Source organism: Saccopteryx leptura, chromosome 5 (assembly GCF_036850995.1).
Source record: "Saccopteryx leptura isolate mSacLep1 chromosome 5, mSacLep1_pri_phased_curated, whole genome shotgun sequence".
NCBI classification, from domain to species: domain Eukaryota; kingdom Metazoa; phylum Chordata; class Mammalia; order Chiroptera; family Emballonuridae; genus Saccopteryx; species Saccopteryx leptura.
In genome coordinates this window covers 112,821,604-112,848,727 of record NC_089507.1, presented here as the reverse complement: position 1 = coordinate 112,848,727, position 27,124 = coordinate 112,821,604, and the positions used below count along the sequence as shown (strand labels likewise).

At 40.3% G+C, this 27,124-nt stretch overlaps 1 protein-coding gene across 3 annotated transcripts in view; it reads right to left on the bottom strand.

Moving 5' to 3' along the window:
• The window catches only part of CUL2 (cullin 2), a 119,440-nt gene that overhangs the window by 74,191 nt on the left and 18,125 nt on the right, over positions 1-27,124 (bottom strand). For all 3 annotated transcript variants that reach the window (XM_066384899.1, XM_066384897.1, XM_066384898.1), the window contains exons 2-5: positions 22,246-22,386; positions 12,757-12,859; positions 9,323-9,417; positions 2,107-2,212 (exon numbers count right to left, since the gene is read on the bottom strand). In XM_066384899.1, coding sequence (XP_066240996.1) covers positions 2,107-2,212; positions 9,323-9,417; positions 12,757-12,859; positions 22,246-22,364 — 423 coding nt within the window. In that variant the 5' untranslated portion in view covers positions 22,365-22,386. The remainder of the gene's footprint in view (positions 1-2,106; positions 2,213-9,322; positions 9,418-12,756; positions 12,860-22,245; positions 22,387-27,124) is intronic.

Below are 27,124 nucleotides of genomic sequence, written 5' to 3'. Positions count from 1 at the left end.
CATGTATATATGAATATTTATATGCAAATGTACAAGTAAAACTCAGAAAAGCTAGAAATCACTTGTTTACAGTGACTTCCTCTGGGAAAGGAGCAGGCTTGTGGTGTCAATGATGCAGACGGTCACTCAGGACAGCCCTCACCCATGACCCGACTAACGAGGTTAGCTGCTGTGAAGCCTGTGGCGCTTCTCACTAGTGGGCTTCAGGACAGCCTCTCTTCCCTACAGCTTTAGTTCTATTAAGTGTATGACGTCATGCCCAATTGTTTTGTGTTTTTGTTTTTTTGACAGAGCCAGAGAGGAGAGCCAGAGAGAAGGACAGATAGGGACAGACAGACAGGAATGAAAACAGATGAGAAGCATCAATTCTTCGTTGCAGCACCTTAGTTGTTCATTGATTGCTTTCTCATATGTGTCTTCGACAGGGGGCTGCAGCAGAGCCAGTGACATTGGGCTCAAGCCAGTGACCTTGAGCTCAAGCCAGTAACCTTTAGATTCAAGCCAGCAACCACGGGGTCATTTCTATGATCCCACACTCAAGCCAGAGACCCTGCACTCAAGGTGGTGAGTCCGCACTCAAGCCAGTGACCTTGGGCTTTCGAACCTGGGTCCTCCGCGTCCCAGTCCGATGCTCTATCCACTGCACCACTGCCTGGTCAGGGACCAATTGTTTTTATAGACCATTTTCCCTTTGTTAAAGTTCCTATGAACTATATTCCACTATTAATTTATTCATTTGCCTACCTTCATAACAAAATCACACTAGATACATTCTTCTATGTATGATTTTTATTGTTGGCTACTGCAAATTTAGAATGTTTACCCATTAGTCATCTTTTTTTTTTTGTATTTTTCCGAAGCTGGAAACGGGGAGAGACAGTCAGACAGACTCCCACATGCGCCCGACCGGGATCAACCCGGCACGCCCACCAGGGGGCAACGCTCTGCCCACCAGGGGGCGATGCTCTGCCCCTCCAGGGCGTCGCTCCGCTGTGACCAGAGCCACTTCAGCACCTGAGGCAGAGGCCAAGGAGCCATCCCCAGCGCCCGGGCCATCTTTGCTCCAATGGAGCCTCGGCTGCAGGAGGGGAAGAGAGAGACAAGAGAGGAAGGAGAGGGGGAGGGGTGGAGAAGCAGATGGGCACCTCTCCTGTGTGCCCTGGCCGGGAATCGAACCCGGGACTTCTGCACGCCAGGCTGACGCTCTACACTGAGCCAACCGGCCAGGGCCTACCCATTAGTCATCTTTATTAGCACTGATTGCAAGAAATACTTCCAAACATTTAAACATTTTACCCACCCCCATACTTATTATTTTTATGGCATAAATTACTAGACCTGGAATTACCTGGTCAATAGGTAGTACACATTTTAAAGTCTACTGAAAGACATTGACAAATTTCTTTCTAAAAGGACTATTCTAATTTAAATCTCTACTAATGCTGTATCTTATCTGTTTATTTCCTTCATTAACACTCATCACACTTTAACATTAATTCCTTTACTTATTTGGCATCTGCTTCCCCATGAGATGGGCCCCTTCAGTTTTCACCACTGCGTCCACAATGTCTGGCTACTCAATAAATGTTTTATATGAATAAACAAACATCACACTAGGGTAGTTCTTTCACAATCATGCATTATATAATTCTCCACATTTAAATTTGAGTGAATTACATGAACTGCACACTTCATTTGTGTTTTACTCTGAATTTAATTACTTTCTAAAGTAAAAATAAATGTGTTATATCCATAAAATTTATATTTATTCTCTTTTAGGCTCTCTTTTAAGTCCTTGTCCTGGGCACTTTTTGACTATAAGAGTCTCAACATTTTAAAAATACTTTTCATGAACCTTATCACATAGCAGAACTATGAACTTACCATTAATTATTAAAATAGCATTCATCATATCTTTTCTGTTCTCATATATTTGAAGATTCTTTAAAAATCATTACTGTATTTTATTTACCTAACATTTCAGATGTTTTAAATTTTGACAATTTTAAGATCAAGTCAGTGTCCTTAAAAAAAGGACAGTGAAGCAAATGACCTAAATAAGTAAACATATTCTTATGTTTGCCAGTAATTTCAAGAATTTCCTACCTCTCCTATTTCCATAAGTGGTTCATTCATATCTACACCACCATAGCCATACTGAAGGTCAGCTTCTGTCAACTTATTTTTTTTAATAAACTGGGTGTTGAGATACCTGAAAAATAAATGTAATATATCATTGGACAGTAAGTGTAAACCAGTAGAAAAATAAGTAACTTGCAACTTTGGAACAACAATTTTAGGGTTATAAATCAACTACAGAATCCAAAAAGAAATTAAGTAAAAATTAAAAATATAATTAAAAATATAAAAATCATCAGCCCCACTTTCTTTTTTTCTAATTGAATTTATTGGGGTGACACTGGTTAACAAATTTACACAGGTTTCAGGTGCCCAGATCTACAGCACATCTCTGTACACCATACTGCGTGTTCACCTTCCCAAATTAATCCATCCATCATCATTTCTCTCTCCTACACCTTCTTCCTCCTTCCCCCTGCAATCCCTACACTGTTGTCCATGTCCATGAGTTTTTTCTTTTGTTGTCCTTTTTTGCTCAATCCCTCCACCCCCTCACCCAGTACCCCCCAGCCCCACTTTCTGCCCAGGCCCTAAGAGACAAAGAATAAGAACTCTATAGTAGTGAGAAAACCCTATAACCCCAGTCTCACTTGAAGAAAAACCTCACGGGTTTCACTCTAATAATTCCAAAGGTCTTATAGCCCAATAGCTTCTATGGAAGGGACAAGCCTTTTACAATCTTTCCCAGATTCTTCTAAGTCAAGGTAAGTTTACTTTGAAAAGAATTAAATAGGAAATGGTTAAAAGATCAAAGTTGGGTCTGTTCTCTAATTTATACACTTCCCCAGGGAATAAAATGTAATTGCAGTTTTAAACAAAACGTTAAAATCACAGTCGGTAGGTAAGACAATGTAATGAACTGTTATAAGCCGTAGGAAGTATGAGGAAAACTGACAGACTTAAGATCACTGTGTCAACCTGAGAAAAATGACTTTATTAAGAAAATGTTTCAATATATTTTAAGACTAATAACTGTAATGAACACCAAGAATCCCTTAGATAAATATAGAGTTCTGAAATTAAACTATCCAGAAAGAGCCTATAACATCCAAGCACTCACTTTTCACCACCCCATTTCACTGTAATGCCTTTAAAGCTCATGACCTAAAACCTATTCACCTGAAAGGGTCTGCTATTGATAATACAAGTATTTAGGCAACAACCATGAATCTCCTATTAGAATATACACTTTCTAATGTTCACCACATCATCATGAAAGGTCCACGTAACATTTACAGATGGCCAACACTGAAAGTAAAGACCACAGAGCCACCAGACTTCACCAGCAATTCTAAGTGATGAGAACTGTATTAACCCCCAGCGGCACAGCCACAACCATTTACACAGGTCCCACTCCCACTCACTCACTTCAAGCCTCTGGACCCCCAGGCTTACAACCTTGGTGTTCCACTTGACATTTAGCCTCCTCTGCCCATAGGTTACAAAGCTGTATTACTTTTTTTCCTTCAAAGTGTCATTTAACCATTTTCTTCTCACTATAACTCTCATACTATCCCTGGGCTCGTGACCATGCCTCCTAGATGCAAAGATCACAACTGAGAGACAGAAGTGACGCCAAAGACAGTGGCATCTTCACTTGAAACAGGTGTCTGGGATGGGCCTGAACTGCCTGACCTGCCCTCCTCCAGACATTTTAACCGTGGCCTCTGTCATGCAGGTCTGGGTTCAAGCACACCTCTCTCAGGCCAGACCTGAGCCCAGGCCACATGTACCCTGAGCAGCATGGTGTGCAGCAGGAGGCGAGGACGTGGTTCCATATTCGGATGCCACAGCTGCAGTTCAGCCCCATGTGCAGGGCTGCCTGTACCCAGGAGCTAAACAACCTCGTGGTGCCCAGTAAGAGCCGGCTGCCCAGACACAGCCTCACGGAGGCTCAATGGAGGGCATGGTTTCAGATCAAGTCAAGCTCCTGGCCGCGTGTCCCCAGGGAAGGACACTGCCCTGGGCCTATGCAGGGTGGAGGCTCTGACCAAGCTGCAAGTAGCCAGCCCTACGCTGGGAGGTGAAGTCCATGGCTTTTTGGCCCGTGCTGGGAAAGTAAGACGTCAGATCCCTGAGGTGGCCAAATGGGAGAAAAAGAAGACTGGCCAGGTCCAGCAGCAGATGCGGAACAACCGTGGTTACTCAGTGCTGGGCCCATGTTGGCAAGAAGGGCCCAGAGCCAACTCTTAAGAGCTTTCTAATGCTGCTTTCTCCAATAAAGCCACTTAGCTCAGGAAAAAAAACCAAACAAAATATAAAAAACCTTAACCGCCCCCCTCAGTGAAGAACTATTTAAAACATAGCTGTTTTTATCACAGTACTACTCTTATGTGAAATAATCCCATTCTGTCATAGGGTCTCCTCCCTAGAACAGAAGGTCTGAGAGCAAGGACCATGTCTTGGACATGCGTCTAGAACAGTGGCAGGCAATTCTGATGTCCTGAAGAAATACTCTTTTAATGAATTACTAAACAAACGCATAACCTTCCAGACCACAGGGACAGCAAAAGGTAATGCTAGAAACACAAGCTTGGAAAAGGAGACTGAAGCCAGATCACCAAAGCCAGGAACAGTAGGAAATAAAGTATGACTAACACTGATTTAGCTCACAACCCATGTCAGACGCAGCCCTCAGCCTGTTACGAAGCACACTACCAGGAGGTAGATGGATGTGGTGCTTCACAAGCCTCACTTTACACAGGAAGACTGCAGCTCAGCCTAAGGAACTCGCCGAGACCAGTTTGCTGGCAGGTGCAGAGTGGGCAAAGAAAAGCCTGCTCTTCACTCCCTCCAGCTGAGTGGCACTTTATGGCAGGTACTCTGCAAGGCACTGGGGACAGAGGTGAACAACAGTGTGGTCTCCACCCACAGGGAGCTGGAGCATCTGGTAGAATAGACAAACATAACAGATGTAACATTTCACAATGACAAGTGCTCCCTGAGGAGAGGGGCACCAGTGTTGAATCTTTACCATGCGTCTGTGACTTCCTCTGCAGATCCTTTGCTGAAAACCAGTTTACTTTTGGGGTCATCATATCAAAAAAAAGGGTACGGCCACCAGTACCCTCCTGTAGCTCATCCTTCCGGTTCACCTCCTTTAATCAGTTGGGCTTCAAGTCCTACTAAACTATCCATCATCTCCTCCATGACTTCCCTCTCTACTTCCTATGCCATTTGTCCACTCTCCACTTGGATTCTTGCCACACTCTCATGACTGGTTTCTATTTCCCTTTTGTGGTGTCTCCAATTCATTTCAAACTTCAATGTTCAGGATTCCACTTCCCTATTTAGATCTTACAGGAGTTCCCATATGCCTTCACAGTGAGCGTTACTTCTCAGAACAGCGGCTTGTTGCCTCTGAAGAAGTAGCTGCTACATCTGCAGGGGTCTGTCTTCACTAATCGGTTCCAAAGATCCATATGCTGTTCTGGAGCCAGTACACTGTTTCAGTGGAGCTTTATTTTGTGTGTTTGTTTGTTTGTGGTTCTTAAAGAAAGAGGGTGAGAAAGAAAGAGAGAGACTGGAAGGGAGAGAGATGAGAAGCATCAACTTGTAGTTGTGTCACTGAACCTTGACTGAGGGGCGCCAGCCAAGCTAGTGACCCCTTTCTCAATCCAGCAATCTTGGGATCATGTTGATAACCCCATGTTCAAGCCAACACTTCTGAATTCAAGCCAGTAACCCTGACTCAAGCCAGATGAGCCCATACTCAAGACAGTGATCTTGGGGTTTTGAACCTGTGAACTTCAGTGACCTAGGCAGATGCTCTATCCACTATGCCACCACTGGTCAGACAATGGAGCTTTATGTTTATATCTGATATGACAAGTCACTGTTCTCTCTCTTTCACAGAATAAATTAAAACCAACTTATATTAAATGTATCTTTCTCGGCCCTGGCACGTTAGCTCAGTCAGTGAGAGCACTGTCCTGAAACACCAAGTTTGTGGGTTCAATCCCCAGTCAGAGTACATACGGGAAGCAACCAGTGGAATGCACAACTAAATATGACAACAAATGAATACTTCTCTCTGTCTCTGTAAAAATCAATCAATTAAAAAGAAAATCTTTCTCATTCTAGATTTCTACTCTTGAGAGGTTAAGCCTAACAGACAAGCTTTTAACATAACAAAAATTACCCTAAAATAAATTTTTTAAATATAAGTTAAAATGTTAATAGTGCAATTTTTCATTTTATATTGATATCATTCTTAATTTCGAAGTCACTGTAGCATTTTGCAATAAAATTAACCACACATTTGTTTTTAAATAAAGACATGTTCTAGAACAGCGGTTCTCAAACCTGTGGGTTGCGACCCCGGCGGGGGTCGAACAACCAAAACACAGGGGTTAAATATGTATTTCTGATGGCTTTAGGCGACCCCTGTTTTGGTCATTCAACCCCCGCCAGGGTCGCGACCCACAGGTTGAGAACCGCTGTTCTAGAAAATCATAAAAAAATTTGCACCCAGTAATTTATTAGCTTATACTCTACCACACAAAGTCCCTTTGCTTTTCCGGAGTGTGAGTATATGGCAAGAATTAAAATAGCTTAAGGTAACTTAAAAAGCCTCTAAGAAATCAGGCTTTTCACCTGTCTTAGGAAGCTCCACTGTAAGAATTGTTCTCATGCTAGCAGTACCTACTGGACTTCAAGAGCTGCTAGTTCTCAGGCCAGCACCTTAGGTACTGTACTTCCAGGGCCACCAGTCTGAACAGATGCATGGTGGGGGAGGGGGGTGCAAGTATCATTCTTTTCCTTTAAAATTAGGTTTCTTATGTTATTTATGCTAATGAGTATCTATCTTATAAATTAAATCTGAGTAAAGAAGAGGCTAGGCAGTGATTAAATTTGCTCTTTAGAAAAGACAGAAGTTTATCAAATAGAATAAATAAGAAATCAAAAATAGATGCTAATTACAGGGACTTTATTATTATTAGTCCTGGTGAGAAATGATAAAGAGCTTGAACTATGACAGTGCAGAGGAAATAATGGATGTAGGAGACTCTAGAGCAGTCAGCCATGGGGGTCAGGTGGAGAGGGTAAGCCTCAGTGAGGACAATGGCAACAGCTGGCCTGTGTGCGGGTGTACAGCACTACTAGTCATTAAATCAGTCATGCTGGGGCACCGTGAGGGTAAAGGGTAATGAGGTCAGTTTAAAACTCCTCCGTAGTACAATGTACTCATGAATGTCTTGGAGAGTTCAGAAGCTAGGTAAAACACTCTTCTAAAACTTAAACTGCTGAAGATAAAAAATATTTTGGTAGCTAATAATATACATACATATATGTGTGTGTGTGTATATATATATATATGTAGAGAGAGAGAGAGAGAGAGAAGCTAAAATCAGGAGTAATTGGGATCCTTCTAGAAAGAATGTGTAGAGTGAGAAATGAGAACAAAATCTAGGTAAGTGACTAAAAGAGCATACCTAGAATGAGACTAAGGTGAAATGAAGACGTTAAGTGGGTTTAATCAGACTGACCTGGGATAAAATTCTGCCCTTGTGATTCTTTAGCCAAGTGGCCTTGAGTAAAGTCATTTAGCTTCTCTATGCCTCAGTTTTCTCCTCTATAGGAATGGAGATGCCAACTACCTCATATTGTTTTACACACATACATGTGTATCATATATACTGCAACTTGTAGTAAGAGCTCACTAATGTACTAATATAATAGTTTTAATTTAAGTAATATCAAATTGACTTTGGTAAACAGAGATGCAGAAGAACTGAGAGAGGTGTGTCCTAGAAAACGAAGAAAGATTAGAACGACAACTTAAATCTTTGCTGACCCGTCTCAGCTAAAGAGACTGCACTGCACAGCACACACGTGGACACTTTCATCATCTCTGTGCCGTAGCCCACGTGTCTCAGCAGTGACAGAGGTGTGCACACCCCCTCTCCCACAGTCTAATTAGAGAAGTCTCCATGTTCTATTTGTGATATCTCACTTTGGTGGATGAGGGGGAAACAGCAAATGTCAGGATGCTTAATGCATGACAAACACTTCTATAAAAGCAAAAGCCACAGTAAATGCAGTGCTTGCTAGCAATGACTGGTTTCTGGTTTTACTACATTTTGCTCCTTATTAGAAGAAATAAAAGCTACTGGCCATGAGAAGTAAGTTCATTGTTGTTATAAACACATTAAGGGAGCATGAGCCAGTGAAGCAAAGGACAGACATGCCAAGGAAACAGAGCCTGGGCCCCAAAGTGGCGTTTCTGCATGGCGTTCCTGTGTGGCTTAGTGTGCAGAGAACATTCATGACCAGCTCTCCTCATCAGCTCCTCCCTAGTGAAAAACTGAGGCAAGGGCACATCGCTGGCCTGCACAGGGGACTGTCACTACATCCACCTGCAACTTCAACCACATCAAGAGCACACACCTTTGCTCCAAGGGTGAGGCCCAGCTGCTAATGGCACTGCTCTTTATCCACTATTCAACGAACAGTTCTCTGCCCTCTGTGCCCAAACACGTCTTTCCATCGTCTGCATGAACAGGTTGAAGAGGACCTGCAGATGCCATGAGAACTCACAGGACTGGCAGTTAACGAAAGAGTTGAGCAGGAGGCTAGGCAGAGGCAAGGAGGAAAGTCCAGAGAGGGGAATGTGAAAAGTACATCAGAATTACTCAAAGGAAGAAAAGCAATCAAGACAGACAGAACAGCACGAGGAAAGGCAGAGACAGGAAAGACCGCAGGGCATTATAACACCAGGGTAACTCAAAATGCCTACAGGAGAGGGCAGAACTTCAAGAGGAAAACTGCTGAGTACTTTGACTAATAGTGTTTTCACGAAACATAACAGACTAGATCCCAATAGGAGTCAACTGAAGGGGATGTGAGCTTAGATGTACTAGGCTGAGCTTCATCCAAACTAAAGCTGCACTGTGTCTTTCTGTTGAGATTCATCACGTGCTATGTCGTCCCAGACGAGCTGAAGAAACAGAGCTCTACTATCAAATAAATACACTTTTCACAGAACAACCTTCTACACACAGCCTGGCTCCCAAATAACCCAGACTACAGACCTTTTCCAGAGTTGAGAAAAGTCTATATAGCAGGAAACACTTTTGAGTTGTGTACTTCAGTGGGTAGTAGATAATATAAAAACAAAACCCCTTCAATTATAAATGCAAGCAATACTGTTTAGATGGTCAGAGTTTAAAAGCATACTTACCTATACAAGCAGTCCATATAGTCTGCTCCCTTGCTATATTCCTCCCAATACCTATGATACATAACAAGTACTTGCTCTTCAGACTCCAGAACTTTCTATATAAAGAAGAAAAATATTTTTACTTGGAAAGTATTAAGCATCTTCATTTGTAAGCTAGAAAATTTATCAAAAGTGAATGTTTTAAAATAACATAATTTAAGAGTTTTAAGTTCCATTCTAATGTACCTTCCTTTAGTAACAATGAAACACTAGAAAAAATGTGAGTCTTAGATATAAAAGTGAAGCATCTCCACTAGAGAGTGAACTGTTTCATTCTCTATATATAAAAAGACAAACTGTAATGGTCTGATGCTTTCTTTGGGCTAGAATATATTAATGCAACATATATAGAATATAATTCCATCGCCATGTCTTTATGTGTTTCTTAAAGTCCATCAATTTGATCAACGTGCTAAGTATATTAGTACATCAGCCTGATATAATATCAATTCAAATTATTCATTTTTGTAAAGACTACTTATAAAAGTAGACATATTTTTCACATTCCCCAAAGTTAGGTTGTTTTTTTTAAATTTAGTTAAATCACACTGATATCTGAGGTCTTTTTTAGAAGTTATTTTTAAAGAAAATCTAGTCTCACAATAAAAATATATATATTGAACTGATATTCAGGGGATCTTAGGTTCCCGGATCAAAACTGTCCATATGACCTGAAATCACGACCTCAACTTTCATCTAATTAATTTCCTAATGAAATACTATTAAACTTGGAATTTTAACAATTAAGGCTCAGGACAACAGAAACAACCTATGAATGTACTTTTTTGTTTATCATGTTGGTAAATAAATTAAAAATAGCAACTATTAATCCTGGAGAACAGGGTACCTTAGGAAGTTGCTGGTTTGATAGACAATTTGTTACTATATGTCAAAAACACTTAAAAATGTTCATGACTGATGACCAGTAAGTCCAGGTCTAGGAATAGATGCTACAGAAAACTTTGTTACACAAAAATAATTTAGCCACATCAATGCTCACAGAAGTACTGTTGATAATAATTATATAAATTTGAAATAACCTGTATGCTTAGCAATACAGGAATATTTATTTCTTTTGCCCATTTTGATTGGATTATTTACCTTCCTGGTGTTGAGTTTTACAAGTTCTTTATAAATTTTGGTTATTAACCCTTTATCAGACGTATTGGTGAATATATTCTCCCATTGTGTGGGTTGTCTTTTTATTTTGTTAACGGTGTCTTTTGCTGTGCAAAAGCTTTTTAGTTTCATATAATCCCATTTGTCCATCCTGTCCTTTATTTCACTTGCCCATGGAGATAAATCAGCAAAAATATTGCTATGAGTATACAGGAATATTTAAACAAATCATAGCATTCCCAAACAATAAAACTTTTTAGCATCATTGCCAGCATTACAAAAGTCTATTCAATGAAAAAGAGAGCCATACAATATTATTAAAAACAAAAAGATAATAAAGTGTATACCTTGATTTAAGTTTCTAATAAAAATTCAAAGTCTACACAAAGCAAAAATATGCATTACATAATTTTTATTGTATCTTGCATTATAGGAATTATTAAATCAAGTTATATATATTAATATGCACCAAAAAAGATGTGTTTAAATATAGATATATCAAAAATATTAACAGTGGCTAATTCTGGGGGTATGTTATGGGTGATGTTTATTTTCTTCCTTTTGCTTATCTGTATGTCCAAAATTAGTTCTATTGGTAATGTAACATATACATTGGTATAACTTTATTATAATTTTAAAAGTTCCCTTCCCCAATTAAACCAAATTTTCTTCTCACAGGTGAAAAGGCTTTCATTGACTATGGTAACAATTTACTTTTGTCATCCACACATCAGCCAACTTTTTTTTTTTTGGTCACTGAATCTGAGAACGTAGAGTGTATCACAAGTATAAACTTTGATAAAACTACTTGAAAATACCATTTTAAAATCACACAGTTATAGCAATGTTAATTTCTTAGTTTTAATATTATACCACTAATTATGCAAGATGTTCACATTAAGAAGCTGGATAAAAAGTATATGAGAACTCTCTGTTCTATTTTTGCAACTTTTCTATAAATCTAAAAACAATTCAAAGTTTTTTTTAAAATCACACAACCTATGCTAAAATATAAAATTGCAAACTTTATAAATACCTTCCACAGTTATCAGTTATAGTATAATCAAAGCTCACCAGCTCACCAAGCAGAACTTCAAACTTAATGAACATAGTAAACATTTTAAGACCCATTTAAAGCACTTGCTATCAACAGCGCTTCCATGAACCAGTAAGTGCACATACTGGAACACTGCGTCTGCCATACACAACAGAAAGTCAAGCATTTCTCTGATGGTTTTAAAGGCAACTATTACATGATCACCTCAGCTCTACTTATGACCTATTATCACTTTAAAAAGCTAGCTGTCCATCCTGACCAGTGGTGAGACAGTGGATAGAGCGTCGACCTGGAATGCTGAGGTCTTTGGTTCAAAACCTGGAGGCTACCAGCTTTAGAGTGGGCTCTCTGGCTTGAGTGTGGGATCAACATGATCACTGGCTTGAAGCCCAGTTGCTGGCTTGAGCCCAAGGTTTCTGACTTGAGCAAGGGGTCAATGGCTCTGCATGAGCCACACACACACACCCGCCTCCCATCAAGGCCCATACAGGAAGCAATCAATGAACAACTAAAGTGAAGGAACTGTAAGTTGCCGCTTCTCACTCTCTTTTCTTTCTCTCCCTTCCTGTCTCTCTCAAGAAAAAAAAAAACAACTATCTGCTCTAAGCCTTGTGCAGGGTTAGACATTAGGTTGTATTGTTTTATCTTCCATTTTATAAAGAAACTTAAAATAGGTTATGTGAGTTGCCCATAGTCACAGGGATACTAAAGGCAAGGGTCAAGCTGCCAGCGCAGACAAGAAACGGTCTCTTCCAATGCCTGACAAGATCAGTAGGTGAGTTAGAAATGCTGTCTGTAGTCAAATACTGCAAATTGTGTATGCACAGATCAAGTCTGTGACGCTGCCCACAAACATGTGGCATACCAGCCCCCCCAAAATCGTCAGGAACAATTTCTATCATGCTTTTAAATTAACCATTTCCCCTTTTAACTTTAGGTTTTTGTAAAACTTTATATAGGATATAAAGGTGCAGGTAAATAAAATAGTTGATATAATACAGGCAGATTTACTGCTCCCCCACCTACTACTTATTAGCAATTATACTAATTTCTCTGAGAACTAAAAGCACATCTTAAATATGTATGATTTAGAAAAATACTATTTAGGAAACAAAACAAATAAACCCTAACCTCATCTAAGTTCTGCACTGGAAACAGTGAACTAAGCAAATAATTACGCAGTTACAAACATTTGTATAATGCATTTATTATTCCTTACCTTGTGCAAATGTCGTACATGATTTTCCAAAAAAATTTTAGTTTCTGTATAAAGTCTTTCTCCAAGGGGTTCAGGATAGGCCACACATAAAGCATAGATATCTCTAGTTAAACTGTTAAGGTTTTTACATTCATTGGAGATATTCTTTAAAACAAATGAGATATAACTCACATTTCACATTAAAAAATGAAGTCATTTTTTTGTGGTCTTGGATTATACAGATACAGATACAGAATAAAAGGAAAAATGTATAATGCATAACCATGCTTACTTTTAAAAAGCACTCGGAGATATTGTCATTTACTCACTTAACAAATATTTACTGAGAATTATTGGATGACATTGTAAGGAAAATGGTTTCTCTCAGAGGGATTAAAATTCAGAGGAGGATTCTGGGAAGCCAAGTTACCCCCAGAACCTACAAAATAAGGTTCTGTAAAAAAGGACGTAAGCATAATACCAACAAAAGGCTATGAAATATCATGAGGCAGATATGTCTAAGCAATTCTGAAAAACACAAGTTACAAAAATAACTCATTCGACACATATTCCCATGACAGGAACTCAACAGAATATTTTACAACACTGTCCTTAAGCATTTATTCTATTAGAATTACAGTATGAATAGTAATATCAATTGATTAAGTTTTGAACATCCACTAAGTACCTCGCTAGGTATCATAGGTGTTCTGCTGTAGAGAGTCAGAGAAAATGGTACCTGCTTGAGGCACTTACTAGCCAGTGATCCTGATCAAGTCTCATAACCCTTCTGTGCTTACTTCCTTGTTTCTAAGATAAACACTCTCCTGAGATCTCTATAGGATCCTTGTAAGAACCAAATAAGTTCATGTATGTTAAAGTGCTTTATGAACTATGCATCACTCACCAAATGTGAAAAATAAAACCCACATGAAGCAACCTGAGACCAGCCTCAACAGGGAAGCTGATAAAAACTAAAAACAAGTTTGAGTATTTGGGATGGAGTCAAGTATTTATACAGTACATAAGGACTGGAAAATATTAAAAAATAAAAATTTGTGCTTAAAAATATATCATAGTAGGATGTAGGTTTCTCCCTCCTTATAATCTCCATAACATTTTATATATTCTTCTATAGAATTTCTTCTACACAATAGAAATTATTTATACCTTTGTCACCTATACTAGCCTGATCTTAAAATCATCTCTGTATTCCAAGCCCCCAGGGACAGCTCCTGACATGTAACAGGCATGTATTCAAGTCCTGGTGATGCAAAGGAAACAGGGATAAAATCTCACATGCCTATGAACCTGGTGTCATTACTCTGGAAAGAGCAAGCAGCCCTCCTTATGTCAGCCCTCTCCACCAGATACAAGTCAGACTTCCTCATGCTCCTTATAAATCCTTTTGTTTATTTGTAATTAATATTAGTAACTAATAAAATATTTTCATGTCTATATGTATATATATTTCTTCAATATATTATTCTAGTAAATATAAGTAAAATTCTTTAGATTAAAAGAAACAAACACGGCAAAGCAAAAATCTCATCTGTTTAGTGTAATATCACAGCCAGGATTTCTGTAAAAAAAAAAAAAATACACAAAAAAAAACCATTACAGAAAAAGGAAACTATTACAATTGTTTTAAATAAACTTAGATGCAATAATAAAACAGAAAATTAAGTAAATTACTATATAAGAACGATCAGATTCAATTCCCAGTCGGGGCACACAGGAAAAGCACCTGCTTCTCTATCCTTCCCCCTTTTGGTTCTATCTCTCTCTTCCCCTCCTACAGCCAAGGTTCCATTGGAGCAAAGTTGGCCTGGGTGCTGAGGATGGCTCCATGGCCTCCACCTCAGGCGCTAGAATGGCTCTGGTTGCAATGGAGCAGCGGCCCAGATGGGCAGAGCATCACCCCCTAGTGGGCATACCAAGTGGATCCCGGTCGGGCGCATGAGGGGGCCGTCTCCCTGCTTCTCACTTCAGAAAAATTAAAAAAAAGAACTATCAGAATAACATATCAAAATATTAACCTATATTACAAGGAAACTAGAGGGCAATACAGATCACCTAAGAAAGAACTGATCTGGCACAAATGCTACAGAGAGCTGGCAATGGCTGGGTGCATGGGAGAAAAAACAAGGCATCAACAGAGAAGGGGGCAGCTTCAAAACATGCGCAATCTGTGAGCGTCTGGAGCTGACTTACAGCCCCTTTAGGTTTCAGCTATAAATTCCTTAAAAAAAAAAGTCCTAGTTCACTACATAATGAAATCTCTGAAAAGTTTTGTTCTATTTTCTTGTACCATACTCAATCTCAGTTACTCATCACAAATCACCCTAGTAAAATCAGATACAAAAGAGCTGTCTGAACTAAATGTACTCAATGTTGATACAGTGGTTAGAGGGAAAAAGAGGAATCCTGTGGTGCTAAGAGCGCTCTCTTTAGTGAACACACTGGTATGTTCACTTTGTAAAAATTCATCTGTATTTTTTATGAGTCAGTATGTATTTTATTTCTTTTTAAAGACTAAATTTAGCCTGACCAAGCAGTGACACAGTGAACAAAGCATCAGCCTCGGACGCTGAAGACCCAGGTTCGAAACCTAGAGGTTGCTTACTTGAGCGTGGGCTAACCAGCTTGAGCATGGGATCATGGACATGACCCCATGGTTGCTGGCTTGAGCAATGGGTCACTGGCTCAGCTGAAGCCCCCTGGTCAAGGCACATATGAGAAAGCAATCAACTAAAGTGACACAACTTTATGAGTTGGTCGATACTTCTCATCTCTCTCCCTTCCTGTCTCCACACCCTTCCTCTGCCAAAAAGAAAAAAAAGAAAAGAAAAAAAAAAAGACTACATTTAGCCAGAATGTAGATCAACAATCCTTTCAGCAAAGGCATGGTGTATTTAATACCATTAAGTTTTGAATACCGACCTCCAGAATTCTCATCCACCATAGTATTTGCTCCATCTATTATTTCCTTAAGTTATATTCACACTTACTTCTAGAACACACTGCTTACTTGGTACTAAAAGATTAAAATGATTCAATACCATAAAGTCAGCATGTGCTAACATGTGCCCAAATATATTCTCAGTACATCCAGTGTGGGTACCCAGAACTGACTGTGAGGATTCAAATCACAGGGCTTACTTTCTTTCTGCTTAGGAGACGAGGATCCTGTGTCAGCGAGGCAATACGGGTATGGGAGACTCTCCCATTTCGTTCCATACATAGGACCTATATTATTTTCCTCGGTGAGAATGTACTCACATGTTTGTAATGGACTCACCTTAATAAATTTTTCAAATTAATATTTTAACTCACCAGTTTGGGCCCACTTAGCAACTGTCTAATTTCTTTCAACTACCTAAAAGATATTTCTAAATATATTATTTTTCTCTAACTTATTCAAATTTCAACCACCCTGGAAATGCTTAGGCCTTAGGAAAAACACCCAAAAAGAGCATTTCTGAGACACATTAAAAGGCCAAAAATGGGAACTAAGTGGAGAAGGTCACACTTAGATTCAAAGATTCCCTTCCCTAAGGTCTTTTCCTTACATCACTCTTCAGGAAGCCAGAATACGAAAATTCCTCTATTTATTAACTTTTCATTTAAAAGTCCTCATTCAGAAATAAAACGTGCAGAGCAAATGCTCTGAACTGTTACAACCAAGACAGAGTCAGCTAGCAGGACGATCCTTTATTCTAGTTCATGCTCTCCATTAAGAGGCGCTTCCTATACGTGGATTTCGAGTTTTAACACTATACTATTATTAACTCTTTGTATAGCAGGTTCCAATGAGTTTTGAAATGACAATAAAAGTAAATTATCTAAAATTGAAAATGACAAACAACACTGACCAAAAAAGAAATTATTGACAGTAAAAAATAGAGGTTTATTGATATTTCTTAAGTGAAGAAATGAAAATGTCACATGCAAAAAATGAATCTGTAATATCATCAACTTAAAAAAAAAAAAACTAGATAAAAATAAAATAGCCTGGCCTGAGGTGGCACAGTGGATAGAGCATCAACCTGAAATTCTGGGGTTGCTAGCTTGAAGCCCTGTGCTTGCTGGTCAGGGCACATATGACAAGCAATCAATGAACAACTAAAGTGAAGCAACTATGAGTTGGTATTTCTCATCCCCATCCTCCTCTCTCCATATAATCAACAAATAAAATCTTAAAACTGCCTGACCCATGGTGGTACAGTGGATTAAGACCTGGAATGCTGAGATCACCAGTTCAAAACCTCAAGGTTGTTGGCTCTGAGTGTGGGTTTGTCATTATGGGATCACTGACCTAAGTGGAGAATTCATTCACACAATCCCAAAGCTCGCCAGCTCGAGCCCAAAAGTCACTGACATGAAAAGCCCAAGGTTGCTGGCTTGAGCAAGGGGACTTTGGCGCGGCCCCAATCAAGGCACATATGAGAAGCTCAGTGTACAACTAAAGTGAAAGCACCAATGAGTTAACGCTTCTCACCCTCTCTCTCCCTTCCCGCCTCCTCTGCGTCTCTCTCAAAATAAAAAACAAATGTGAATGAATAAATACACAGTGTGTCCGTAAAGTCATGGTGCACTTTTGACCGGTCACAGGAAAGCAACAAAAGATGATAGAAATGTGAAATCTGCACCAAATAAAAGGAAAACCCTCCCAGTTTCTGTAAGATGATGTGGCAGCATGTGCACATGTGCAGATGATAACGTAACACTGTGTATACAGCGGAGCAGCCCACGGCCATGCCAGTCAAGATGTGGATGGTACAGAGGAAAGTTCAGTGTGTTCTGTGGCTCGCTGAGTTCAAATCCGTGACCAAAGTGCAACATGAATATCGGCGCATTTATAACAAAGTGCCACCACATAGGAATAACATTACTTGGTGGGATAAGTAGTTGAAGGAAATTGGCAGTTTGGTGGAGAAACCCCGTTCTGGTAGACCATCAGTCAGTGATGAGTCTGTAGAGGTTGTACGGGATAGCTACCTAAGGAGCCCTAAAAATTTTGTGTGTGAGCCCACATCGAACTGCACTGAATAGGTACGAAACTGGGAGAGTTTTCCTTTTATTTGGTGCAGATTTCACATTTCTACCGTCTTTTGTTGCTTTCCTGTGACCAGTCAAAAGTGCACCATGACTTTACGGACACACTGTATAGCAACAGCATCAACTGTTGGTCTAATGAAATTTAGAAGCACAGAATGAAACTGCTGCTGAAGGACCAACCAGCGATGACTATAGAGAAAATCTTTTCCTAACTCCAACCCAGAGAAACAAATAGTAAATGCAGATCTATACTTCGTCTATATCTCACCATAGGAAAGCACTTGATAAAGGGATAATTCCAAACGACCATAGGGAATGCTCCAGAGCTCCCATAAAGCATTCTCATGAAGCAGCATTATTACCTGTTAGGCACACTTCTGAAAATGGACTCACAAGTTTCCTACCCTAATACCTGAGACTGAATATATGGTATCACAGCCAAGTTACTTTACATGGCAAAAGGAACTCTGCAAATGCAATTACGATAACTAATCAGTTGACCCTAAAATAAGAGACATTACTCTGGACTTTCTTGGTGGCTCTAATCTAATAGCAGGACCCCTTTAAAAGCAGATTCTTCCCCCCTACCCCCGGTTGCTAGCTGCAGAGGGGACGTCTGAAAGAGTGAAGCACAGAAAGATCTAGCATGCCACTACTGGCTTGGAAGATGGAGGGGAGTCGCCTGCAAAAACTAGAGTGACCACAAGTCACTGAGGGCAACTCCTGGCCAACTGTTAACAAGGAAACAGGGAACTCAGTCCCATAACTGCACAAGACTCAATTCTGCCAATCAACAGGCATGAACTCAGGAGACCCTGCCTTCTCAAGGAGAACATTTCAGCCTGTGAGGACCTGGGCAGAGAACCCATCATACCATGAACCTCTGACCAACAGAACTGCGAGACGATAGAAGAGTTTCTTTAACCTGGCAAATCTGTGGTAATTTGTCACATATCAAAAAACACTGATGTTTTCTACTTACATTAATTATCAACCAGAATGCCCGCATATACACCTGGACCTAGGACATTTATGAGGGATGAGTGTTAGGAGCCCCACTTAGCAACACAGTAAGAGACCTACCTAAATTTTAATGTTATTTATTTCATCTGTACAGTACGCTTGATGACATTTAGTTGGTAATAGCTATTCAATCACCAAATATTTGCTGGGAATACAGCAGTCAACAAAACAGGCAAGAACCCTGTCCTTATAGAGGTTATGTTTAGTAAAACTGTTCGTGGCCAGGGTTCAGCAGGTTCCATACTAGCACATGTGAGATACTCCAATTGGCAGCCATCCCTCCTCAATGCCGACCATGACAGTACAAAAGACTAACATTCTCATCCCAGCACTCTGTCCTGTAGTACCAGCAAATCATCTTATCCCTCCTGGATCACAAAATTCTCAACTGTAAAAGTAAACTAATAATACATATTTTACAAGGCCATTTGTAAAGTAATTATCACACACATTTAAAAAAAGGCAGACTGACTAGTGGTTGCTCAGTGGACAGAATGTTGACCTGGGATGCTGAGGTCCCATGTTCAAGACCCTGAGATTGCCAGCTTGAGCGCAGGCTCACCAGCTTACGTGCAGGATCGCCAGTGTGAGCACAAGATCATTGAAATGATCTTATGGTCGCTGGCTTGATGTCCAAGGCTGCTGGCTTGAGCAAGTGGTCAAGGCTCAGCTTAAGCCCCCCCTCCCAGTCAAAGCACGTATGAAAAAGCAATCAGTGAACAACTAAAGTGAAGCAGCAACTAAAGTGAAGTGAAGATGCTTCTCATCTCTCCTCCCTCCTCTCCTCTCAAATAAATAAATAAATAAAAAGGGAAAAATTAAATACTAACATAAATGACAGTACTAAGTGGGGAGGGAGCATTTTTCATTTTCAAACTAGTAAAGAACACATTCTTTTCTTTTTCTTTATTATACTCATTTCCCTTTTTTTGTAATCTTCTATCACTAGTTCCTTATCTTCTCTGTTTAGTATTTTAGTTACTCTTCACAGTACCTTAGCACTTGCCTAGACAACCTCATTAACACACAAGTAGCCTTTAACACTTACTCAATTTCTATCAAGATTCCTACTCCAAAACAATCCACGATGATCCACATAAAAATTTAAAGAGGCTGACTGAATAATCAACTCTTTAAAGGCAGAAATCTATAGCAAACATGCTCTAAAGATACAGTAAGTGTAGGGAATTAGATTTTAGAAACCTTGTATTCAAGTCTGTGCTCCATCCTATGTGACCCTGGGCAAGTTCCTGTACCCCTAAGTACCAGTTTCCTCATCTGTTACATAAAGACTGTAATTATATCTGGCCTATCAATCTGATAGGCTTGTTTGAAGTACCGAATAACATTCAAAAATGTAAAAGATGTTTGCAAATGATGAAATCTTCCAGAAACATTTCCATTATCTTATGCATCATTAGTGCCTAGAACATGGGCAAACTAACAGAGGTTTCTCACTAACAACTGCAAGTGTAATGAGTCAGACGTTCTCCTATTGGTCCAAAAGAACTCCACGGTCCTTACATCAGCATTCAGCTCAATACCAACCACTGTGTCAGGTACTGAGAACAAGCTGAATCACTGTCTTCTGAATTCAGGTGTTTCTAAACAGCGCTCCACATGGTGAGGAAGCCACTCCTCAGCCCTGCAAGCTGCCAAGAGGGCAGCAGCCTGAAGGACTCTGACCGGCCACACGGTCTAGATACCATCACACCTGGCGGCACTTTTCGGGGTAGGATCTACAGTGCCCCTCCATTCCCACAGGCCTCCTTCAGGGCCAAGGATACTGCCACACCATTTGGACTGAGACCTGGGTCTTAACCCTGTCCTCTTTCTCCACCCACTGTGGTGAGACTGAGGTGGTTCAGGAGTCTAACAGCAGTGTCCCAATGTGCCTGTGTTGTCCCTATGCCTGCCCTGCCTTGGTCCCTGGCAGACACTGGGCAGAGTGGTAAGACTGGTAACCACAACTCTGCCCCAATTACCTGTGGCAGAGGATACCCAGGGATCCCCTTCACCTCCCAAATACTATGAATCTAAAGTATTTTAATATTTGGGGCTTTTTCTTGGTGCCAGAGTTTATACCCTAGGTGCTAGGTTTGCAATGTGGTTTTTCTTTATATAATAGTTATATATAAATTATATTTTATTATACAAGTAAAAATGTACGTATCAGATAAACAACCATATACATAATATCTATATTTAACTTTTAGAAGACTGCTGACACGTAGAAATGTAGGATGCCTGGTCTCAGACAGCCCTAGGGAAACCATACATTTGTTTTTCACATGGACTTCTAATTCACAGATATAGACAACCAGTACCCACTTAACTTGCCCTTCACTCCCTCCTGCAGGTATCTGCAGACATACTCCCTCACTGTGCTCCGGTCTCGACTCAAATAGCATTGCCCTCAGAGAGGCTTTCCTCGGCACCCCCTCTCACTCACACAGAGACTCAATCACACTCCACACTCTTGCTGTGTGTTGTGGAGTTAGCTCCGACTCCTGACCCCCGCAGGAATGAGTGACATCCAGTGTCCGGTCTCAGCAGCCCTGCTCAGCTCCCAGAGACTCACGCCTGTGGCTTCTTTTGCAGAGTCCGTCCACCGCATATTTTGTCTTTCCCTCTTCCCGCTGCCGTCTGTTTTTCTCAGTATTGCTGAGCTTTCCAAAGAGCCCTGCCTTCTCATGATGCACCTGAAATAGGACAACTTCAACTTTGTTATATTTGCCTCCAGAGATGTTTCAGGCTTGATTTGCTCTAGGCCCACAGAACTCTTCTCCAACACCATGTTTCAAGTGAATGTTCATTTCCTCTCCGCCTTTGTCAGAGTCCAGTTTTCCCATCCGTAAACAGTAACTGGGATATGGGGATATGGCTGACCTCAGCCTTGGTCTCTAATGACCTCCTAGTGCTCTTCCCTAACCCTTCCATGGCTGCCCTTCTGAGTCTCGGCCTCCCCTTCACTGCTTGGCTGTGGTCTCCACGGGAACTAATGACCCTTACCTGCTCTACTTTCCCCACAGTGTTTATCACTGCCTGTTATCAGAAGCACTGGCATTCAAGTTTTTATATTGTCTGTTTCCCTTGGCAGAGTGAAAGGAAAGTAGTTTACTTTATTCACAAATTTATTCCTAAAACCTACAGTAGTACCTGACATAAATGCTAAGTATTTGCTAAAGAAACGTTATCAAAGATTAATGATTGTCACATATAGGTGAGGAACTTGGAAATGTATATAATAATATATTTGAAAACAATCACACTGGTATGTTCTTCCATTTATATAAACTTAAACCTGTCTTACTTTTTGACAAGTTTAGCAATTCTAGAACATTTATCAATGTTCATTGCTACATTTATCAATACAGTATCATTATCAATACAAGAACATTTATCAATGCCCATAAAAAAGGATACGAGAAGCGATCGTTCCATGTTGCTCTTTCAACGTATTCCAACATGACAACAGCTTTGATTGTCGTTAAAAGTTTGTTCCATGTTTCATCAAAATCTACTACTCTTGGCTTCAAAGACATTGTGCAAGTTTAGTGTTGAAATCTGTTAATTATAAAAAACAGTGATGTTAGCATGAGTTCTACAAGATTCATTATTTGTTTTTAAAACACTGTGTAAACAGCATGCTAAATGAAAGGGTAAGAACAGAAACTGGCGCACAGTAAGAATATGATAAACACTACTGTCTTTATGACTGTGCCGACACTGAAGTCCACAGAATATCTGCATTCTTTACAAACTCTAAGAAATGGAAAGCTTTTAGTACAAATTATTCATAAAAAGAGGTGTTATTCCAAAGACTTGTAAGTCTCATTAAATGTGTTAAGGGAAAGAAATTCTGACCAGTTAGCCAAAGGCCATCTCTCATTATGAGAAATAAAAAGGTTTTGGCCCCAAATCTTTAAGCTGGGGAATGAAGTGGTAAGCAGGGGAATATGAGAACACATAAGAAAATGGAAGGATTTATCTTCCTGGAGCATGAGTTTAGGTAAAAAATTAAAAGAAAATTTATATTAAAACAAAGATGAACTCTAGAGTAGAATACAAAATTCACATGAACCATTAGGGTAAACATGAAAGATTTTAAAGAAATATAAGGGTTGTTCCTTCTCTGATTCTCAGGGAATCCGGCCCCATTACTCTGATGAAAATCACAACTCTAGCATGGAACCCTTGGTTCAGGTGAACTTGACCAGCCCAGTAGTGAGCTAAAAATATACATTCTGCCTAGCAGACAAGCTATATTCTAGGAAATAGCTGGGTTTTGAACAAAAAGGCCCCAAAGGTTACAGAAACTTGCTTCAAAAGCTAGATTCAAATCCTTCTCAATATCACACCAGAGGAACAGAATTGGTAGAGAAACGTTTTCAAGTTAAATTTAAGAGCACAAGGGAATGTTTTTCTGGCATGTGTTTGAACATCCTTCCTAGTTTTCCCTTATTACTGGGATCGTGAAACACCAAGCTGGTTTGCACTCAGGCCAAACAAGGAAGACACATCTGTTCTCTGGTCTCCTACTATGGGAAAAGGGGGTAGGAAAATAGTGGGATTAGGGGAGCAGAAAAAGAAAGAGAAAAGGAGACAAGAAAAGGGAACTAGAGAAAAGGAGACAAGAAAAGGGAACTAGGGGAAGACCCCCAGACCACAACCTGAGATGGCCATAGACCCTTCTTATGCTTCTGTCCTGTGACCAAAAGAATTCAGAGTCCATGGAATAGACTTCAAGGGAGAGAAAGAGAAGGAATCAAAGAAGCCAAGCAAAAATCGAGCAAAGGTTGTGCCACAATTCATCAGTGCTTCCCTTCACTTACCAAAGCCCACCTCTAGGCCTTGAATTTCCTACTAACTAGAATGGGTCACAGTCACAATTTAACTTGGTGTGTTGGGGGGGGGGGGGTGAAAGGGAAAAGGGCAAGAACACTGGAGAAAGAACCTAAAGCTCTAACTTTACATTAGGGAATTATCCTTAATTCCTTCTCATCCTTATTTACCACAACCTATCCAACTGTGTTCCTATTTCTTAAATCCACCCCTTCCTGTGTAACCTTACATACACTCTGGGATCAGGCCCTTAGCAGCTCTGGTTTGTATTAATCTTTCACTCATAAAAGAAATAATAATAACTGTTAATACTTATGTAGTGCTCACTATTCTAAGTGCTTTATATAAACTAATTTAACCTGAATAGGTAGGTCCTGCTATTCTCTACATTTTCTAGATAAGAAAACTAAGTCACAGGGTGATTAAGAAACTTGATTAAGGTCACAGAGCTATTTAATGGTGGCATCAACATTTAGACCAGGGGTTGGGAACTTGTTTGGTTGAGAGAGCCATGAACACCACATATTTTAAAATGTAATTCTGTGAGAGCCATACAACGACCCATGCACGTTAGGCATTATCCAATAAAAATTTAGTGTTGTCCCAGAGGACAGCTGTGATTGGCTCCAGCCACCCGCAACCATGAACATGAGCGGTAGGAAATGAATGGATTGTAATACAGGAGAATGTTTTATATTTTTAATGTTATTAATTTTTTTATTAAAGATTTGTCTGCAAGCCAGATGCAGCCATCAAAAGAGCCACATCTGGCTCATGAGCCATAGATTCCCGACCCCTGATTTAGACCCATGCTGGGGCCCAAGCTCTCAACTGCTATATGCCTTATGAACATTTTTAGCATACACTTAACTATTTATATTTGCCAGGCACCGTCCTAGGCTCTGAGGATGCAGTAGACAATAACAAAGTTCCTGACCTTCAAAAAGATTAGACAATCAGATTAGGTGCTCAAAAACAACAATAACCTGCCTGAACCAGAAAGCTGAGCATGTCACCCTTTTGTTTTGGTGCTTTCGAAAACACAGCATTCAGTGCAATGAGTGACATGGCATACTAAGTTTCCATGATTTGACCTTAGACTAGAGCACCTCTCCAGCTTCTTCTCCTGGAACCCCTTGACATCATAATCCAGACTCTTCCCTCTGCTCAGAGGTCAGTGAACAAATTCATATGCCCTGCCTTTACCCTTGGTTTTCTCTACCTAAAATTCTTCTATTTCCCTACACCCACCTACCACCCATTCACCTGACTCTTACTGCTATTAACGCCTTAGTCCAGTATATCTGCTTTGAAAAAACTTTTCCTGAGCTCACTTAAGATAGGAAAGGTACCATATCTTGCCTGTTACATGAGACCTCTATGTTTACCTCTACTGTAATCATCCAAGTGCTTCTTGAGGATAGGGACTACTTTGTAACCATATATCAAAAAGTGGCAAGGCCCTGGCCGGTTGGCTCAGTGGTAGAGCGTCAGCCTGGCGTGCAGGAGTCCCAGGTTCGATTCCCGGCCAGGGCACACAGGAGAAGCACCCATCTGCTTCTCCACCCCTCCCCCTCTCCTTCCTCTCTGTCTCTCTCTTCCCCTCCCGCAGCCAAGGCTCCATTGGAGCAAAGTTGGCCCGGGCGCTGGGATGGCTCTATGGCCTCTGCCTCAGGCACTAGAATGGCTCTGGTTGCAACAGAGCAATGCCCCAGATGGGCAGAGCATCACCCCCTGGTGGGCATGCCGGGTGGATCCCGGTCGGGCGCATGTGGCAGTCTGTCTGAGTGCCTCCCCGTTTCCAGCTTCAGAAAAATACAAAAAAAAAAAAAAAAAAAAAAAGTGGCAATGTCCTGCTTGACCTGTGATGGTGCAGTGGATAGAGTGTTGACATGGAATGCTAAGGTTGCTGGTTCTAAACCCTGGGTTTGCCCAGTCAAGGCACATACGAGAAGCAACCACTACCAATTGATACTTCCTGCTCCTTCCCCCACCTTTCTCTCTGTGTCCTCTCTCTTTAAAATCAATAAAAAAAAAAAACCCTTAAAAATAAGTTGGCAATGTCCCCTTAACATTATTTCTCTCCTGTTATTAAAATGGGATATTATACACACTGTTTAAAATTATTTTAATGGTTGCAGAAATTGTTTAGTTTTTATTCAGTTTTGACAGCACCACTGTCACTAGCTTCTCTACTGAGACCAGCAGATTTACAGTAGCACGGGCACATGTGCAGTGATGCTCCATTCTAGATGAAAGCCAAGGTGACGGAGGCACGAGCCCAGAGAGACACACTAAACACTAACAAGCCAACAGCAGCAAGTGTGCTGAAACTATCTGCTAAATTCTCTGCCTGACCAATGAGAAAGCAAATATAACTAAAAAATGTTCAGTTCCTTCACTTTATTTAAATTGTTTAAATGATCATTTATTCATGGAGAATTTACATAAGGCAAAGAAAGAGACAGGACCATGAGCACCATGCACTCTTCCCTGCCCCCAGCCACCAGACAGCTCATAAATACAGGAGCCTCGCTCTTCACGCCTGTGCCTCACGACCTGCTGCCAGGACCCCTTCCATCCACACTCATTAAATCATGTCGCACTGAGTACCTGCAAAGTTCAATCTACATGAGCACAACCCCCCCAGCTTTCTTCTGAGTTCCATAGCGCAAAGTTGGGAATTTTAACACTAGACACATAGGGACTATGCCTAAGGCCCCTAAGTGTTATGAATCCTAAAAGTAAATCACAGGCTCTAAATATCTTTAAAAAGCAAAATAAATATTCATGTTTAATTACATTTCCAGATAACCTGTCAGCATTAGTAATAATATACTGCTCACAAAAATTAGGGGATATTTCAAAAAGAGTATGAAGCGATAAAATATCCCCTAATTTTTGTGAGCAGTATATTACGCTTGGCCCGTGGTGGTGCAGAGGATCAAGTGTTGATCTGGAAACCTGATGTCACAGGTTCAAAACCCCAGGCTTGCCCAGTCAGGGCTTATATGGGAAACAACTACTACAAGTTGATGTTTCCCACTCACCCCACCCCCGTTCTCTCTTTTTCTCTCTCTCCTCTCCTCTCTCTAAAATCAATAAATAATTTATAAAAATAAAAATAAATAACAAGGTACTTCTCTTTGACATATTAAAACACTTGAGATAAAGGTTCCAAAAGTTTCCAGAAAAGAAAAACAAGTTACAATACACTAGAAATGGAAAAGTCTGTAGATTTTATAGTAGCAACACTAGAAGCGGTAAGGTAATACAAAGCAATTCTTTTAAAATTCTCAGGGAAAATAACTAATCACCTAAAACCAAGAGCAACAGCAAATCATTTCCTGATGCATCCTTTTTTCCGTCAGGAAAATCGAATACAATATATCCTCTATCAGGAGGGAAGGAAACAAACCAAGAGGACCTGGGACCCCAGAGACGGAGGAGGCACAGCTGC